Source organism: Garra rufa, chromosome 11, assembly GCF_049309525.1.
Source record: "Garra rufa chromosome 11, GarRuf1.0, whole genome shotgun sequence".
Lineage (NCBI taxonomy): Eukaryota > Metazoa > Chordata > Actinopteri > Cypriniformes > Cyprinidae > Garra > Garra rufa.
Window position 1 is genome coordinate 33,543,678 of NC_133371.1, and position 20,728 is coordinate 33,564,405.

Consider the following 20,728-nt stretch of genomic DNA (forward strand, 5'->3'; position numbering starts at 1 on the left):
GGGAGTTGGAATATAAGCCTATTTTCAAAAATAGTGGCGTGTTCCTTTAATTTCTGATCCTGTATGAAAGTAATTAGCATTTTATACCAAGTCTTCTGAAGTCAAAATGTAATTATTCACTTAATAGCTCTCACTATTCATGAGAGTGGAACGAATCATTCTTTTAAGTTGGATCTTTTCAGTAAATCTGGTTCACAAAACTAATCTGAATGACTCATTCCCATATGAACTCCCTTAATCAATTCTAAACAGTCTTCAGAATCTAAAATTTGTAGATCTTTTTGCATCTTGACCATCAGCTACATTTGCTTTAGTTCTGGCCTTGATACCTACCCTTGAGCACTACTCTCTAATATCAATTTCCCCTACTATTCATCTTCTCACAGTCAGGAGGACAAGGGGGAGTCTCTAAGTCTGGGTTCCTGTAAACGTCCGCCCAGTCCAGTGGCCTGACCGCTCGGCGATTGGTCCAGCGGTCCCTTGTGTCCTGCTCTCAGAGGTAGCAGTGTTCGGTGTGGCTCTCTTATAAACTGCCACAAGCAGGAAAACAAATTAGCCTTGCATGTGAGAGCAATTGAGAGATTGTTGATTTGCAAGCAGGGCCAAGACAAACAGCAGCAAGGACGTAAACAACCATTCCTGAAGATGACTGACCCTGGTGTCATTCGGAAGTGAGGCATGTGATCGCCTAACATCCTTACACAAGATGCGTTTGTGAGATTCACTGTCTGCCGCCTGACCCGTAGATGCTCGGGCCTTGTTTTCAGACACATCTGAACACTCAGTGCTCACAAAGTGAGCATTTACACACAAATAACACGCTACGTTACACAAAAGGTACTCGGCACACTTTCACAGATGTTTAGTCTCATGCACAATTAATCTGTATGATGAATTCACTTAAACAGCCAACATTAATAACATCTGTTTCCACAACCTTCCATTGAGGCAGTTATAAAAGCATGTAGGAAAGAGATACCAACCTTACAAGCCCACATAGAGAGATTCTCTCTTAATGACATTGCATTCTAAACACACTGACATTAACATGCATTTGGTACCACTTTTAACAGCCCCGGAAAGCTTTTCACAAGATTTCGGGGTGTTTCTATGTTGGACAAGAAGGCCTGGCTCGCAATCTCCGCACCAGTTCATCCCAATCATGTTCAATGGGGTCTGTGTGGGCCATTCAAGTTCTTCCACAGCAAACTCATCCAACTATGTCTTTATGGACCTTGCCTTTGTGCACTGTAGCACAGTCATGCTGGAATAGAAAAGGGCCTTTTCCAAACTGTTCTCACAAAGTTGGAAGCATAGCATTGTCCAAAATGTCTCAGCATGCTGAATTGTTAAGATTTCTTTCTGCAAGTAAAGGGCCTGAAAAACAGCCTCATAATAGTTACAGTTGGCACAATGCAGTCAGGCAGGTAACATTCTCCTGGCATCTCTCAAACCCAGACTCGGCCATCAGGCTGCCAAACAGATAAGTGTGATTCGCCACTCTAACACGTTTGCACTGCTCCAGAGTCCAGTGGAGGAAGGCTTTACAACACTCTATCTGAAGCTTGGCACTGTACTTCACTGAGCTCTTCAGACTGCATGTCTAGATTTTTAAAAAAATATTTTTAAAACACACTGCTCATGCTCAACAAGGATGTTTTAAATGGATAATTTACTCATTTGTTTCCTCATTTTACTAAATCGTGCACATAATTTACTATTTCATTCCCTCGTTTGACAATTAACTAATTTGCGTCTTCATTTTACTAAATCAAGCACACTATTTACTAATCAATTCCCTTGTTTCACTAAATCAAGCTCACCAGTTACTAATTCGTTACCTCGTTTTACTGAATTGTGTGCACTATTTACTAATTCGTTACCTTGTTTACTAAATTGTGTGCATGATTTACTCATTTCTTCCCTTATTTCACTAAATAGTGCACACAATTTATTAATTTGTTCCCTTGTTTTACTATATCGAACCCACAACTGACTAATTTGTTCCTTTGTTTTGCTAAATACAACCCACAATTTACTAAATCGTGCACACCGTTTACTAATTTGTTCCTTTGTTTCACTAAATCATGCGCACAATTTACTAATTCAATACCTCGGTTTACAAAATCAAACCCATGTTTTACAAATTTCTTCCCTCATTTTACTAAATTGTGCGTGCAATTTACTAATTCGTTAACTTGGTTAACAAAATCGAGCCCACAATTGACTAATTAATTGCCTCGTTTTACTAAATCGTGTACAGCATTTACTAATTTGTTTTCTCGTTTTACTAAATTGTACGCACAATTTACCAGTTTGTTCCCTCATTTTACTAAATCGTGCACACATAAATTGTGTACACAATTTACCTTTTCCCGCTGCATGTCTGAGGTTTTTGATTAAAAAACACAGTAAAAACAGGAATACTGTGAACTATTATTATAATTTAAAATTACTTTTCTAATTTTAAATATTTTAAAAAGTATTTTACTCCTTGCATGTCAAAGCTGATTTTTCAGTATCATTACTCTAGTCTTCAGTGTCACATGATCCTTCAGAAATCATTCTGATTTGCTATTTGGTGTTCAGTAAACATTTTTATGAGCAGTGTTGAAAGCCATTGTGCTGCTTAATATTGCTGTGAAAACCATGATTAACTATGATTTAAAAGTTTGGGGCTAGTAAGGGGCTTTAATAAAAATATATACTTTTATTCTGCAAGGATGCATTAAATTGGTCAAAACTGTTTCCACCGTTTCCACAAAAACATTCAAGTGAGATAAAATCATGTAATAAGAATCATTATTAAAAACTGAGCACCAAATCAGCAATTTCTGAAGGATCATGTGACACTAGAGTAATTCAGCTTTGCTATCACAGAAATAATTTACGTTTTTAAATATATAAAAATAGAAAACAGTTATTTCAAAACATATACATTTTTTTACAATACATCTGTTTTCACTATTTTCGATCAAACAAATAAAGTCTATATGCGCAGTCTAGCTATAATATTTTAGTAAGTAATCAGTTAATGCCCTGTAAATACTAATAGCGACAAGTAGACTCAGACTCAGTCCTAAGCAAATTCCACTGGCCCTGCATGGCTAAATTCGCCATTTCTTCTTTAAGGATACAAACTGACCAAGATGAATATCAATAGAGAACATGATCCAAGCTGTTGAGAACATGCTGCTCCTAAAGTTAGTCTCCTCACTAAAGCTCACTCCTGCAGACTGTGGACCTCCTGTGGATCATCTACAGGTGTGTTTTTCTGGCTCTTAAAGGAAAAGGAGCAGTACAGCATGTTCCAGGCTCATTTCCATGGTGACCACACACCTCTTGCACCACGCTTGATGACTTATTTAAACAATGAGGGTGAGAAGCAAAAAACAAAAAAACAAAAAACAACAACACTCTTACAAATACACAAACATAGTTACAAACAGATGGGAGATAATGCATTAAAGATGCAATACGAAAGTCCGGACTCACTATAGAGCAAATTTTGAATCCTAGCCGTTCAACTGTACAGTAGTTAAATGCATCGCTAATGTGTTTTGTATACATTTAAAATGCTCAGTGTAGCAGGGATGCCACCTCTTGCTTTATTTTGTTAAAGGAACACTCCACTTTTTTTGGAAATAGGCTCATTCTCCAACTCCCCCCCGAGTTAATAAGTTGAGTTTTACCATTTTGAAATCCATTCAGCCGTTCTCCTGTTCTGGCGATATCACTTTTAGCATAGCTTAGCATAGATCATTGAATCCTATTAGACCAGTAGCATCACGTTCAAAAATGACCAACGAGTTTTGATATTTGTCCTATTTAAAACTTGACTCTTCTGTAGTTATATCGTGTACTAAGACCGGTGGAAATGCAAAGCTTCAATTTTCTAGGCTGATAAGTTTAGGAACTACACTCCCATTCCGGCGTAATAGTCAAGGAAGTTTGCTGCCGTAATAAGGCTGAAGCTGGAGCAGTAATACCACGCAGCACATGTGCAAATGCTAAACTAGCTGGGAACTCATTTCTGATAATACTCCGCCTGCTTCGGCCATATTACGGCAGCAAACTTCCTTGACTATTACACCAGAATGGAAGTGTAGTTCCTAATCTTATCAGCCTAGAAACTCGCAGCTTTGCATTTCCACCGGTCTTAGTACACGATATAACTACAGAAGAGTCAAGTTTTAAATACAATCAAATATGGAAACTCGTTGGTCATTTTTGAATGCGATGCTATTGGTCTAATAGGATTCAATGATCTATGCTAAGCTATGCTGAAAGTGATATCGCCAGAACAGGAGAACGGCTGAATGGATTTCAAAATGGTAAAAATCAACTTATTAACTCGGGGGGAGTTGGAGAATGAGCCTATTTCCAAAAAAAGTGGAGTGTTCCTTTAAAGTATAACAGGTATGCTGGCATGTGGCGGGACCCCTGGGTTAAACGTGCGGCTGTCCATATAGGCATATATGCTCTGGCGGGATTTGTGTGTGGGCTGAAACAGTCGTATTCCACCGCAGTCATCGGGGAGACCTGCTCGCACGGAGCTGGTGTATGTGCGTGCATTTTAGAGCATGTACATGTCCCGTTCCCACCCCCGGCCCAGCATTGTGTGCGCAGCGATGTGTGTGTATCTGCATGTGTGTGAGGAGCTTAACCGTTTGAGGTTGGTAATCTGAAAAGCTGCTTTGCCTCCAGGCGGTAGTGTGAAACTTGGCTGGAGAGAAATACAGGCAGGCATGGGAGAGAGAGAAAGAGAGAGAGGCATAGGCTGTTATGTAACAGGGCTTTTCTTTCCTTTGTCAACAAACAGGAGAGGCCTGTTTATACACACACACACACACACACACACACACAAAGCTAGCCACCAAATACTGGTATGAGAGAGTTTACTTCAAGGGTACACCCATCTCGTGAGACGTGAGGTATTACTCCATATAAACACACTCCAGAACAGGCTGCGGTTAATGTTTTGTAACAAGAGCTGGACGCGCTGAACAGAAACATCTTGGAAAAGAGGGAAAGTACGCAAGAACTAGAGTGGCCTGGCTGTGTTACAGAAAGGTTTTACACGTACAACGGGCCACACTCACTCACACATTTATCACGTTCTGCAAAAGACAAACCTGTGCTGTACATCGATTACACCCTTTTCCATGAAAATGGTGCTGGTGTGCATGTGCCAGGATTGGAAATTCAGCCAGAGGGATTTATGAACAGGTTTGGATTGTTATTGACGGAGCGTACTATGTTAGAACACAACCTGCACGTGAACATAAGACTGTACATGACTGTCTTTGTTTCAGAACTTTTTGTTTTTACGCCCAAAGTCGTTTAAATCCGCACCTTTAAGGAGTCGTCTTGAACAATTTGGTTTGATTTAACAGGCAGAACTGATTCAAATTTGTAACGATTAAAAGTGTTGTACTTTGTGTTTGAATACACGACTGGTCAAAAGTTTTTGAACAGTAATATTTTTAATGTTAAAAAGGTTTTTGTTGAAACATTTTTTATATTTTTTCCCTTTTCAAATAACTGATTTTTATTTGAATATATTTTAAAATTTAATTTATTCCTGTGATTTCTAAGCTGAATTTTTAACATCATTACTCCAGTCACATGATCCTTCAAAAATCATTCTAATATTCTGATTTTCTGCTCAAAAACTTTTATTATTATGTTGAAAACAGCTGAGCTGAATTTTTTAGGCTTCTTTGATAAGAAGAACAGCACTTATCTGAAACAGAAATATTTTGCAACATTATAAACTTGATCAATTTAAAGCATCCTTGCTAAATAAAAGTATTCATTTCTATAACTCCTTTCCAAAAAAGAAAAAAATACTGCCTCCAAGTTTTTGAATTGTATAGTGTATAATGTTACAAAAGCTTTTTGTTTCAGATAAATGAATGTTTCTATTCATCAAAGAAACCTAAAAAATTCTACTCCGCTGTTTTCAACATAATAATTATAATAATAATAATAAATGTTTTTGAGTAGGAAAATCAGAATATTAGAATGATTTCTGAAGGATCATGTGACTGGAGTAATGATGCTAAAAATTCTGCTTTGAAATTTCAAAATTTAAATAGAAAATAGTTATTTTAAATAGTAAAAATATTTCCAATTTTTTTTTGTATTTGCTGTATTTTGGATCAAATAAATGCAGGCTTGGTGAGCAGAAGAGAATTCTTTAAAAAACATTTAAAAAAACTGTTAAAAAAATCTTTTGACTGGTAGTGTACATCCTTACAAAAAATAAAAATAAATTAAAAATAAATTAAATAATTTAAAAAAAAAAAATTTATTCTATTTTTTGACCGAAGTATTCCTTTAAAGTTGGCATCAGACCGAAAACTGAGATTGAAAAAAAAAAAAAAAAAAAGGAAAAAAGTATGGCGAGACTTGGTTTATTTATCAGGACAGGATTGTCGTTTACTACTGGATCGTTGTAATTTGCCATTGCTGTAATTTCAATTTGCTGTAATTTTCCCACCCATTCGTCAGTGAACACATCATCAGAGAAGAGATATTGTTGCAAGGGCTAGGGGAAGTTAGCGTTAGTGTGACGAAGGAACTTTTAATAAAAAAAAAAAGCATGAATAAATCATTTATAAAAAAAAAAATCCCAAAATATTCCACAAAAACAATTAAAATTAGAACAGTCAAAACCACACCCTCTCTGGAACCACAACTCAAATGTTCCTGAACACAACTTCTACTCTAGTGTCAAAAACCAAATAAACACACAGGAAAATACATGCACCGTCTTGCTACTTTGAATCCTTGTGCTCAGCTTTCTCTGCTGTGACCGCTTGGCCATTACCACATATCTAAAATTACAGCAGAACAACAGCACCTGCTTGACATTTTAAACATTTTGTACATTGTGTGCAGACACACGCTCACGTTCAGCTCACCGCGCTGACACAAGTGATCATTCAAGAGACAGAGAGAGAGAGAGAGAGAGAGAGAGAGAGAGAGGCCAATTATATCTGCTCATGAGTCATGACCTGCTGCTCAGCAACCAAATCACCAAGTCATTGGCGAGAGAGATAGAGAGAGAGAAAAAAAGAAAAATGGCTTCAAGCTAGTACGAGAGAAATTCAAGCCGAAAACAAAGACTTAAGAGAAAAAGCACCGAGATAAACAAGTGCTAAACGATGGGAGAGACCGAGCGAGTGAGCGAGAGCGAGAACATGATGAGCCACGTGAGGTTGGCTCAGACACTGCAGGCCGGTTACGTAAACACCCCCCGCTCCGTCGCCTCATGGACTCAGCAGACACCGCGCCTCTCCAATCCCTCCGCCTGCTGCTGTGCCACGCTTTTTTCTCTTCCCTCACATGGCTTCTCACATGCTCGCTCCCTCCCTCTTTCTTTCCCTCGCTCGCCCTCCTACTCTCTCTCTCCCCGGGGAGCCGGCGGTCTGTGCAGAACAGGCCTGCATGCAACCGCAGCACCACTCTCAGGGCGGGAAAAACACGGCAGAACAGCCAAACCCCGCGGAGAACGAGCGCTCCAAAATAAACAAACACATACGGACGTGGAACTACGCAAACTCTCTTTTTTGTGCCGGAGAGATGGAACAAATCTGAGTCACTTTCATACTTCTAAACTTGTCACAAGTCTTGTGTGTTACATTTAAGGTATTCTACTACTCACTGTTATGTCATAAAGACCATGATGTCACAATGATGCAACAACATGGTAAACAGTGGAGAATGACAGCTCAAAAATAAACAAACGTGGAATTGCACAAAGGTGTGCCCACATTCTAATAGGAATCGTTTTTTTATTATTTAAATTCGGCTGGGCGGTTAAAGAAGTAGTTCACTTTCAGAACTAAAATTTACAGATAATGTACCCACCCCCTTGTCATCTAAGATGTTCGTGTCTTTCTTTTTTCAGTCGTAAGGAAATTATGTTTTTTGTGGAAAACATTTCAGGATTTCTCTCCAAATATTGGACTTCTATGGTGCCCCCGAGTTTGAACTTCCAAAATGCAGCTTCAAAGGGCTCTAAACCATCACACCCGAGGAAAAAAGGGTCTTATCTAGCAAAACGATCGTTATTTTTTAAATTTACAATTTATATACTTTTTAATCTCTACACAGAGTACACACAGCGCTAGACAAGACGAGCATTTGAGGTTAAAAAGTATATAAATAGTAAATGTTTTTAGAAAATAACCAATTGTTTCGCTAGATAAGACCTTTCTTCCACAGCTGGGATCATTTAGAGGCCTTTGAAGCTGCATTTAAACTGCATTTTGTAAGTTCGAACTCGGGGGCACCATAGAAGTCCATTATATAGAGAAAAATCCTGAAATGTTTTCCTTAAAAAACATCATTTCTTTACGAAAGACATGAACATCTTGAATGACAAGGGGGTGAGTATATTATCTGAAAATTTTTGTTCTGAAAGTGAACTATTCATTTAATAACACTATTTCTGTGGTGCGACAAACTCAAAACTAGGGCTCTCGTGATTCCTTGAGTACTAGATTAAAAAAAAAAATGTATTGCATTTTACCTGTGTTGAGGAATTGGCAAAATGCCAGAAGAGGTGCATTCCATGGACGAGAATGCATGAAACCATTATTATACGGTTTTCCATGATATTATAAACCCATTTAAAAATCATAATAACAAACTCAGAACTATGGCTGGCATGATTCCTCGATTCAATCTGAGTACTCGATTTAAAACAAAAAATTTGATTGCATTTTGCGTGTGTCGAGTAATCGGCAAAATACTGGAAGTGGTGTATTCCACGGGCAGGAATACATGAAAACATTATTTTACTTTTTTCCAAGGCTGCATAATATATTAAACCCATTTCGAAATCACAGTAAAGCATAATGTTATTGTAAGTTCACAAATGCTACGATTCAGTTAAACATATGCAATGCAGGTCTAATATTTGCTTTAATTATTTTCATCTCAGAGTGGCTCTGTTCACAGTAAATGCTGCTCCACACAAACTGCTATCATTTATATGTGTGGAGTGTGTCAAACTTCATCTCTGCATGTTGTTATTTAGCTTGGGTTTATTGCAACATTCATCTGGGAATGCAACATGCACCATTTCATCAGATTTGTAAGGTTAACCTTTTATAAACCTACACAAATACATCAGCATATTTCTCAATATGTAAGTGTTCATCATGATTTTAAAATAAAAGTTTAAATTCTCGCTCTGAGCTTTTATATCATGAATAAATGGCCACAATATTAAAGATTAAGTGGATGTTTGATTTAAATATTGTTTAGTCAATACCAAACAAGGATAAGACTGCGCAGTAAAGTGTAAAAACAATCGTCAGGCTGTGGGGTGCCCTCTGCAGGCATTTGTTAGAATGCGTAATGTACATTAACTGTTGTTTTTATAAAAAATTATGTATTTTAACAGCTTTGTTCAATAAAACCATATGACTACTTGCTTTTGATACTTTATTTGAACTCATTATTATTGCCTCATTGCTATTATGTACAGGGTATTTTATGTAATCTTAAAAGGTCATTGTTCACTTAGGTCTATTTTTATGACCACGAAAAAAATGTATTATAATTATCCGATTACATAATTACAAAGACTTTAACAATGGACCTGTTTTTGAACATGAAATCTCACTGAAAATCACTAATGTGACCGCACCTTTATATTTCTAAACTTGTCACAAGTCTTGTATGTTACATTTGCAACATTCCACAACACACTGTGATATCAAAATGACTATGATGTGATAATGTTTATAATGCTCTAAAATAAACACATTCAGAAGTGGAAGAGAAGTAACTTTTAAAATTCTACCGTACCTTAGTGTCATTTTGTGGACCAAATTCCAGTCATTCTGTTAGAAATCAGTATGATTGGGACACTTTCTTTGGACCCCTCATGTTCAAGGTGGTCACAAAATCTCACCACACAAACCAAAAGAAACCTGCTCGGTCTAGCCTCAGGTTTCTATACGAAATTTGGCTCTTTCATTTAGAGGGCGGGACTATTTCTCCATATTGTGCGTTGCAGTTCCTCCCATTCATAAGTATAGGAGTGAACCATTTTTGCATTTCTAGTCTTTATTTATAAATACCAATTAAAATAAAACACTGTAGTAAAATGCTGTGTCGCCACCTGACTAATGACTAGTCTATGTGTGAATGTCCACAAAACCGACTTTCTGAATAATTGCTAGGTTATTTTAGAAAGGAAAATTTAAAAGATGAAAAAGAGAAATTGAATATTGTGTGAATAATATGTAATCATGTAATCCATAAAAAAGTAACTGTAGTCTGATTATAAGTACTTTAAAATGTAACTTGCTCTAATTACAAGTACCTAACTTTTGTAATCTGATTGCGTAATCCAGATTACATGTAATAAATTACTACCCAGCTTTGTCATAATGTTTATGATACAACAACACAGCAAACACAGCCAAACCCTATGAAAAACAAACACTTCAAAATAAACAAATGCATTCAGACATTGAAAAATCTCGCTTTTGTGCTAGAGAGACATAACTTTTAAGGTTCAGTAACATCTACCATTCCTCAGCGCCATTTTGCACAACTTGACTGATTTCTTGCTGATTTACTGTCTGGCTAATTTGAAGTTACTCAGAAACTACAGGTGCATCTCGAAAAATTAGAATGTTGTGGAAAAGTTAATTTATTTCAGTAATTCAACTCAAATTGTGAAACTTGTGTATTAAATAAATGCAATGCACACAGAATGAAGTAGTTTACCTGTAAGTGTTTGGTTCTTTTAAATGTGATGATTTGGCTCACATTTAAAAAAAAAAACACCAATTCACTATCTCAACAAATTAGAATATGGTGACATGCCAATCGGCGAATCAACTCGAAACACCTGCAAAGGTTTCCTGAGCCTTCAAAATGGTCTCTCAGTTTGGTTCACTAGGCTGCACAATCATGGGGAAGACTGCTGATCTGACAGTTGTCTAGAAGACAATCATTGACACTCTTTACAAGGAGGATAAGCCACAAATATTCATTGCCAAAGAAGCTGGCTGTTCACAGAGTGCTGTATCCAAGCATGTTAACAAAAAGTTGAGTGGAAGGAAAAAGTGTGGAAGAAAAAGATGCACAACCAACCGAGAGAACCGCAGCCTTGAGAAGCTTGTCAAGCAAAATCGATTGAGGCTGGGGTCAAGGCATCAAGAGCCACCACACAGACATGTCAAAGAATTTGGCTGACTTCTTAAGCCACTCCTGAACCACAGACAACGTCAGAGGTGTCTTACCGGGGCTAAGGAGAAGAAGAAATGGACTGTTGCCCAGTGGTCCAAAGTCCTCTTTTCAGATGAGAGCAAGTTTTGTATTTCATTTGGAAACCAAGAAGGAAGGGTGGAGAAGCTCATAGCCCAAGTTGCTTGAAGTCCAGTGTCAAGTTTCCACAGTCTGTGATGATTTGGGGTGCAATGTCATCTGCTGGTCTTGGTCCACTGTGTTTTTTGAAACACAGTTTACCAAGAAATTTTAGAGCACTTCATACTTCCTTCTGCTGGACAGCTTTTTAAAGATGCTGATTTCATTTTTCAGCAGGATTGCCCAGACTACCAAAAGCACCAAAAGTTGGTTAAATGACCATGGTGTTGGTGTGCTTGACTTGCCAGCAAACTCACCAGACCTGAACTGTTGTAAAGAGGAAAATTAGAAACAACAGACCAAAAATGCAGATGAGCTGAATGCTACTGTCAAAGAAACCTGGGCTTCAATACCACCTCAGCAGTGCCACAGACTGATCACCTCCATGCCACGCCGCATTGAAAGCAATTAAAGCAAACTGAACCCCTACCAAGTATTGAGTACATATACAGTAAATGAACATACTTTCCAGAAGGCCAACAATTCACTAAAAATGTTTTTTTTATTGGTTTTATAAAGTATTCTAATTTGTTGAGATACAGGTATGTGGCAAAAAATTAGAATATCGAATAAATAGAATAAAAGCTTGTCGGCAACAGGAAGCATGAAGTGCTCTAAAATTTCCTGGTAGACAGCTGCGTTGACTGTGGACTTGATAAAAGACAATGGACCCACACCAGCAGATGACATGGCTCCCCAAACCATCACTGACTGTGGAAACTTCACACTGGACTTTAAGCAGCTTGACTTTTGTGCCCTCCGGTCTTCCTCCAGACTCTGGGACCTTGATTTCCAAATTAAATGCAAAATTTGCTTTCATCTGAAAACAGGACTTGGGACCACTGGGCAACAGACCAGTACGTTTTCGCCTTAGCCCAGCACAGACGCTTCTGATGTTGTTTTTGGTTCAGGAGTGGCTTGACAAATGGAATTCTCCAGCTGTAGCCCAAATCATGCAGACGTCTGTATGTGGTGGTTCTTGATGCACTGACACCAGCCTCATTCCACTCCTTATGAAGCTTCCCCAGATTTCTGAACCATCCTTGCTTGACAATCCTCTCAAGGCTACGGTCATCCCTGTCACTTGTGCACCTTTTTCGGCCACATTTTTACCTTCCTCTTAACACTCTGTTGATATACTTCGATACTGCGCTCTGTGAGCATCCAGCTTCTTTTGCAATTGCCTTTTGAGACTTTTCCTCCTTATGGAGGGTGTCAATGATGGTCTTTAAAGCTTACTAAGCCAGACTGAGACAATTTAAAGGCTGAGGAAACCTTTGCAGGTTTTTTTTTGCGTTAATTAGCTGACCAGATTGGGACACAGGGAGCCTACAATGTTGAACTTTGTCATGATATTCTAATTTTTTGAAATAATGGATTTGTTTTTTATCTTTAATCCATAATCATTAAAATTGAATTAAATAAAGGCTTGAAATATTTCACTTTGTGTGTAGTGAACTAATATAACAAATAAGTTTTACTTTTTTAAAACAAATTATTGAAAAAAAAAAGGACTTTCCCTCGATATTCAAATTTTTTGGCACATACCTGTAGTGAATTGGTGGGTTTTTGTTAAATGTGAGCCAAATCATCACAATTAAAAGAACCAAAGCACTTAAACTACTTCAGTCTGTGTGCATTGAATTTATTATTAGTTTCACAATTTGAGTTGAAGTACTGAAATAAATAAACTTTTCCACAAAATTCTAATTTATGGAGATGCACCTGTAGTTGCCAGTCTGAAGATTTGAGTTGACAGATTTCTTAAAAAATCACGTCGTCTATGATAGTCACAGACCAGCTTCAGACCATGATTCCATCCAGTCTGGGGATATAAAACATGTTTAATAATTTGATTTTAGAACACAGACTGTTTTCATTAGTCATGCTTTTACTATCAACAAGGTGCACATTTCTGTGTGAATGACTTTACAGTCTGGTAATGTATGATCCTTAGTCGTTCAGTGTATGATGTATGATGACTATTACAAAGTCGTGTAGTGTATTCCAGGCTTACAACATTTCGCCACTCACTGTAAATTCATAATGACTATAATGTCATAATGTTTATAATGCAACCAGTGGGAATTAATCCATAGGAGTTTTATTTTTCTGCTCTTCCTTCTCTTTATTTTTCTCTTGCGCTCTCTCTCTCTCTCTCTCCATGCGCGAGGCCGTAGTCAGCTCTCTGCAGTATTGATTTGTGGTGCTGGGTGATTTGGCTACTTGCTCCAACACTATGAGCGTGTCCTCAAGTGCCTTTGCTTATGTAACAACGCGGGACTCTTTCTCCGCTGAATGCTGATTAACTGTCTGGAGCTTTAGGACTCCCAGCATTCACCCTGCTACAGATGCCAACGACACTGCAGAGGCCCAGGAGCTGCGCTTCACTTCGCATGCCCGCATACACGCACACACATAAGCACTCTTGACTCTACGGGTTGAGGGGAGGGGTCATCAGGTTCACATTTCCTTGGTTTTGGCACCAACGCCCTCTTCTGGTGCTTACTAGCATGGCAACAACATTCCCTAGAGGTGGCAGGTGCATTTTTGATGTTTACTACAAAACCTGAGCTGATCTTCTAGTTGTTGCAGAGTAAGAAAGTTCATTCATTCATAAAGAAAAATGGGAATAGAAAAAGACTAGAATAAGGTTAGACACTTACACTTACCTTTTCTTCAAATATTTCTTTCCTATCCAGCATCTCTCGCAGAGTCTGCAGGATCTTAATACACAGCTTCTCCTCTTTCTCCATCAGTTTCTTGGTGTGTTTGATGAGCCTGCGAGAAGATATCAAAACATATTTCACTCCACACCTGTAATATAACTGAGGGATATCAAACTGGCCACTTGATAAGTGAGATTTGTTAATACATTTACAACACTATTTATTAATCTTTGTTAATATTAGTTAATAAAAATACTGTTCATGTTAGTTCACAGTGCATTAACTAATGCTAACAAACTTGTGATTTTAAAAATGCATTAGTAAATGCTGAAATTAGGGCTGGACAATATATCGAACGATATTGTGAAGCGCGTTTAGTCATTCGCATTCGATATTAAGCTCAATATGGTGTAGCTTGTCAGAGATTTACGTCTCTGTGTATTAATTGCCGCTCCAGCTGAACGCACGTGATGGAGATTTACTACTAATCAAAGCACCGGCTTCATTGACTAAACACGCCTCACAATATTGTTCGATATATTGTCCAGCCCTAGCTGAAATTAACATTATAAATGTTGTAGAAGCATTGTTTATGGAGTCAAATCAATGCCCCATATACTTGCAAAGGAACTGAAGTATTGCAAAAGAAAATGAAAGTATTGAGAAAAAATAAAATGTGCTTTTACAAACAAAAATAAAAAATTGAAAAAGAAAATGAAGTATTGCGAGAGAAAAAAAGAATTGCAAAATACAAATGAAACAGAGCAAAAGCAATGATTTTGCAACACGTTTTCCATGACCATAGCTACTAATTTATTTGAAAAGCCGCTTTTATTTTGCATTTCAGTCAGTCAAAGTGTGAGCTCGCAATAGTTTTCTTCCCCTTCCCTTTTTAACCGTTTCACTTTCTGGGAAAAAATACTTTCTTTTGCAAACAGCAAAATTAAAATTAAAAAAATACATTTTGTTTTTCATTCTCCTTTCTTTTTCAATATATGCAGCATTGATTTGACATAATTGTAATTAAAGTTGAATAAAAGTAAAAAATAATCAAGTTTTTAAAAGAAATACAAATATTACAAATTTAAGAATTAAAAAAAAAATTACAATTTAAAATATATTATACATATTTAAATATATTTTAAGAAGTAATTTGTTTCTGTGGAGGCAAAGCTGATTATGTCAGTAGCCATTACTTTAGTCTTCTGTTTCACACGATTCTTCAGAAATCTTTCTAATTGCTTGATTTGGCTATTAAAGGGATGGTTCGGAGTAGAATTGACTTCATTGCTATGCACTCCGAAGCCCATCTAAATACCCCATCCGGAGTTTTTTTTTACCTTAGTCGAACATTTATGGAGATATTAGAGTTTTTCGAATTGCTTGTTACAGGAGTGAATGGTACATGTGATGTATCTCGTAAATTGCACCATTAAACGTGCAAGTAATCTTACTAAACTTGTACAGTAGTGTAAATAGGTTATGTACTCACAAAACGCTGCATCGGAACATTTGTAAGTCCACCATGAGTGTTTTAAAAACACGTTTTACCCGAGAACTACTAGTCTCAGAAACTACAAGTCGACGTCACTTCCCTGGTTTGAAAAAAGCACGTAAAAGTCCTCCTACTACATCTGTGTGCATGTCAACTTGTAGGAGGACTTTTACGTGCTTTTTTCAAACCAGGGAAGTGACGTCGACGTGTCGCCATTTGTAGTTTTTGAGACTAGTAGGGATCGGCTAAAACATGTTTTTAAAACACTCATGGTGGACTTACAAATGTTCCGATGCAGCGTTTTGGGAGTACATAACCTATTTACACTACTGTACAAGTTTGGTAAGATTACTTGCACGTTTAGTGGTGCAATTTACGAGATACATCACATGTACCATTCACTCCTGTAACAAGCAATTCGAAAAACTCTAATATCTCCATAAATGTTTGACTAAGGTAAAAAAAACTTCGGATGGGGTATTTACATGGGCTTCGGAGTGCATAGCAATGAAGTCAATTCTACTCCGAACCATCCCTTTAAGAAACATTTCTTATATTATCAATGTGCTGCACTGTATAGTATTTTTTCCAGGAGCCTTTTGTATTAAAAAAAAAAAAAAGCTGAAGTTTTTATTGTTTTTTTGCTTATTTTAATCCATCCTTGCTGAACAATAATAATAATTTCTTTAAAAAATAAAATCCATATATTTGATATCTGCAAATAAAATCAATTGATTTGCAAGCCATATCTGAGAAAATTATTAAAACTTAGGAGCATATGACGCCATCACATACGATTAGGTTGGCAGTTTAAGACCGTTTTCAATTCATTGAGTAGTTGAATTGTTTCTGCACGACAATTTGTGTAATTTCAATAAATGAAATGTCCAAAAAAGCTGTGAGACATATAAAACAGGAAATGTGTTTTTATATAAGCACACCTTGTGTGATTTTTGAGGTATATCTTGCTCAGACACAGATAATTGCTTATATAAGGTACTTAGAACCCCAGGCACATTCACAACAAACCCATTTTATAGCTCATATATGATGCTGCTGGTATATGAATCACAGCACAATCAGGTCCAACACATACTATATATACAAACATGTTTTCAATTATACTTAAATTGTCATTTACATGTTTCAAACCCATTTTACCAGACAACAGACAATCAGTTAAGGATGGTGCTGACGTAAATGCTTGGAACAACAGCAGAAATTCTCAGGGATTTATAATGTCATACATATACCTATGGCTATTTTTAACACTGCCACTGGACCTGTTTAATATATTCATTGCAGATGACGCACGGTTTTAATTTGTTTGATGTGGGTGCGTGTCTCACTTAGACATGAAGGCTCCATCCTCCCTGCGGAGCTGGGCAGACTCAGGAAACAGCAACTCTGGGCTTTGCAGCACGTCTACTAATACAGAAAACTCGGCCTGCACTTGTGGACTAAACTGCTCCTCCAGATACACAACGACTCCCTGAAACACAAACATTGGATCAATGGCGATGTGCAATGGTATACTATTTTTTTCTGGAATACCATATTTTCCAGGTCAAAACTGCATTGTGCTGGTGTTTGTATTTTAAATACTATAAACATGTATTTCAGTTTAGATTTAACAGTATCAAGAATAGAACAGGAATAAAGCAATGTAAATTAAAACATAAATTAAAAGTGAAACTGAAAGTAAACAGTTGCAGCACAATTTAGGTGATCAAAAAAAAAAAAAAAAATTATGATCCAGAATATACGGTACTTAATTCTGATTGGTCAGTTGCCTATATAAACCTACAAATGTGAGGCTGTATAACAGTGACAGTTTTTGGATTTGAAGGTGACTTTACCTGTAGTTTTTCAATGATCTTGTAATCATGGGCCCCAAAGGGCTCCTTACGGGGTCGGCCGCGGGTTGACAGCTTCCAGTCTTTCACCGCACGCTGCACCATGCTGGTGTGTGTCTTTAGCGACAGGGCATTGACCTGACCGTCCAGGTCCACTGGGATGGGGATGGCCCGGCTCTTAGCTGGACAGGGTAAGAAGTAGACCTTTAAGCATTGTCTTACATTTAGCTTGTTAAAGGTTAAATACAATAATAACCTCAAACACTGATGGCATATACTCTTCTGTATTTTCCTTCTATTTTTTTTGGGGACCTTTTCATAGCATTTTTCAGTTAAAAGGAATAGTTATTAATTGCTCACCCTCATGTCATTCCAAACCCGTATAACCTTTATTTAGCTTTGGAACACAAATTAAGATATTTTTGAGAAAATCCGAGAGCTTTCTGACCCTGCATAGACAGCAACACAACTACCACGTTCAAGGCTCAGAAAGGTAGTAAGGACCATAATTTTATGACACTATGAGAATATTTTTTATGTTCAAAGAAAACAAAAATATCATCTTTATTCAATAATTTCTTTTCCTTTCTGGGCCTTGAATGTGGTTGTTGCGTTGCGGTCTATGGTGGTACAGAAAGCTCTTGGATTTCATCAAAAATATCTTAATTTGTGTTCCAAAGATGTGAAACGAATGTCTTACAGGTTTGGAATGACGTAAGGGTGAGTAATGACAGAATTTTAATTTTTAGGTAACGGTCTCTTTAAGGCAAGGTCACTTTTGTGACAGTTTCAACAGATATAAAATTCATTATTCATACATTATTCATGTATTTATTTTACAAGTTGCGTGATTTTTGTGTGCACTGCTTGAATTAAATGTCAATAACCTCATAAATACTATATGGAACCCAAGGTTTAGAAATATACTATGTGAAATCTAAAACCTAACTAATCTAAAATTAACAACTAACCCACAAAACAAGATAACCCAAAATTTCTTATCCTAGGGTCTAAAATAACACATTTAATTTTATTGACCTTTTATATATATATATATATATATATATATATATATATATATATATATATATATATATAAAAAATGTCAATAACCTCATAAATACTATATGGAACCCAAGGTTTAGAAAATATACTATATGAAACCCTGGACCACAAAACCTTAGTCTTAAGTAGCCTGGGTATATTTGTGGCAATAACCAAAAATACATTGCATGGGTCAAAATTATACATTTTTCTTTTATGCCAAAAATCATTTGTATAGTAAGTAAAGATCATGATATTTTGTAATTTTTCTACCATCAATATACCAAAACTTAATTTTTGATTAGTGATATGCATTACTAAGAACTTCACTTAGACAAATTTAAATGTGATTTTCTCAATATTTAGTTTTTTTTTTTTTTTTGCGTCCTCAGATCGCAGATTTTTAAATAGTTGTACTGTATGTCAGCCAAATATTCTCCCATCATAGCAAACCATACATCAATGGAAAATTTTTTATTCAGCTTTCAGATTATGTGTAAACCCCAGTTTCAAAAATGGTGTCACTGCTTCGAAACTGTGCAGGTGTTATAACACACACCAAGTTTGGTCTCAATATTACAAACCGTTGCGGAGATATAGCCTCAAATCTTTTTTCGCATGCTTTTTCGTAGTATTTGTTTGTGCGCTATTGGAGAAAGGTTTGACTAATCAACTTGAATTCCATTATTTTTTGCATAATTTTTCCATGGTCTGAAGATGATCTGAGCCAATTTTGGTGAAAATCAGACAAACCGTCTAGGACTAGTTCGAAAAAGTAGGTTTTACAAACTATTAAAAACAGAAAAAAACTAAACCTTACGATTTTTAAAATTTGGACTTCATTCGACTCTGCATGACCCAAGGATTGAGAGAAACAAAGAATTTTGATGCAAAAGTTATTCACATAAACATGAGTGAAACTTTGGACAAGTGGTGGTGCTAGAGAGTCTGAGTTAGAGACTCCACATTTGCTATGGTTAATGTTGACACTGTCCTCCATCCAGTGTTGGGCACATACCATTAAAAAAGTAATTAGTTATAGTTACTAGTTACTTCTCACAAATAGTAACTGAGTTAGTTACTGAGTTACATCATTATAAAAGTAACTAATTACAAGGCAAAGTATTGTGTTACTTAAAAAAAAATCTAATTTAATATAACTGTAAAATAAATATAAAACATTGTACACTAATCTACACTATTTTATTGTTGTTGTGGGACAACGTGAGAGTTAACTATCAAATTCAACATATTATTATAAATATTATCATTACTATAGTGGAACGATAAAGCACAATAGATGGTTTAGATTAGAACTTTAAATATCGTTATCACCTGCGTTCTTAGCCACTAATTTTGTGGCGGCATGTGACGATGTGAGGTGCTTCTGTAGATTAGAATTACTTGTCACCGACGCAGAGAGACTGTTTTTTTCCTGGGCATAAGTTGCACGTTACATAAATATTTTTGCCTTTCACCTCAGCGAGGGAAAAGTAGTGCTTATACTTCCAGTTTGCAAAAGCTACCTTTGAACTTGTTGGACTTGCCATCGTTGTGACTCCTGGATGCTGCTGTGTGCGACTGACCATGCATGTGCTTGTGTGTGAACACCCGCACTACTCTGCCTCTGATTGGCAAACGATGGAAATTTACTCAATCTAAGCCAATCATCGCGCTCTCAGTTACACCACGTTTACAGACACACCAATCATCATCACTGGTTAGGTGTCCTGCCCTGGCACTGAACACACACAAACACACACCCCCCAGAGAAAGAGAGGTCCTATGGTCCTATAGAGACGCTGAATGAGAACCGCTTCAGGTGTTCTCAGTTATAGTAACCAGTGTTGTTTTTGACAACCATCTTAGATTTAGTCTTAGTTTTAGTCTTTTGGACTAAAATGCTTCTTAGTTTTAGTCAAATTTTAGTCACTTCTATATGTGATAGTTTTAGTCCAATTTTAGTCGACGAAAAGTCAAAAAGGTTTTAGTCTAGTTTTAGTCAAAAAAAGGGAAAAAAGTAGTCTTTTAACAAATTAATGTAGGTCAGTAAGTATTTTGCTGTTGGGTAGTGTCACTTACAAGTTCTGAAAATAGCAGATCTATAGTTCAACACAATGTGAGCTTCCGGATCGACTATTTTCACCAATAATTACAATAATGAAGGAATGTTTTAGAACATAAAAGACAAACAAGGATGGAATGCTAAAACGGCTTGCCATAGCGTCAGATACTTTTTAAGTTAGGGGTTTGGTGTTGTGGAC

At 36.7% G+C, this 20,728-nt stretch overlaps 1 protein-coding gene across 1 annotated transcript in view; it reads right to left on the minus strand.

The window, feature by feature from the left end:
- Positions 1 to 20,728, minus strand: part of itpr2 (inositol 1,4,5-trisphosphate receptor, type 2) — a 166,415-nt gene that overhangs the window by 55,082 nt on the left and 90,605 nt on the right. Inside the window, exons 40-42 of the mRNA XM_073850186.1 lie at positions 17,424 to 17,602; positions 16,914 to 17,056; positions 14,073 to 14,181 (exon numbers count right to left, since the gene is read on the minus strand). Of these exons, the coding sequence (XP_073706287.1) occupies positions 14,073 to 14,181; positions 16,914 to 17,056; positions 17,424 to 17,602 (431 nt within the window). The remainder of the gene's footprint in view (positions 1 to 14,072; positions 14,182 to 16,913; positions 17,057 to 17,423; positions 17,603 to 20,728) is intronic.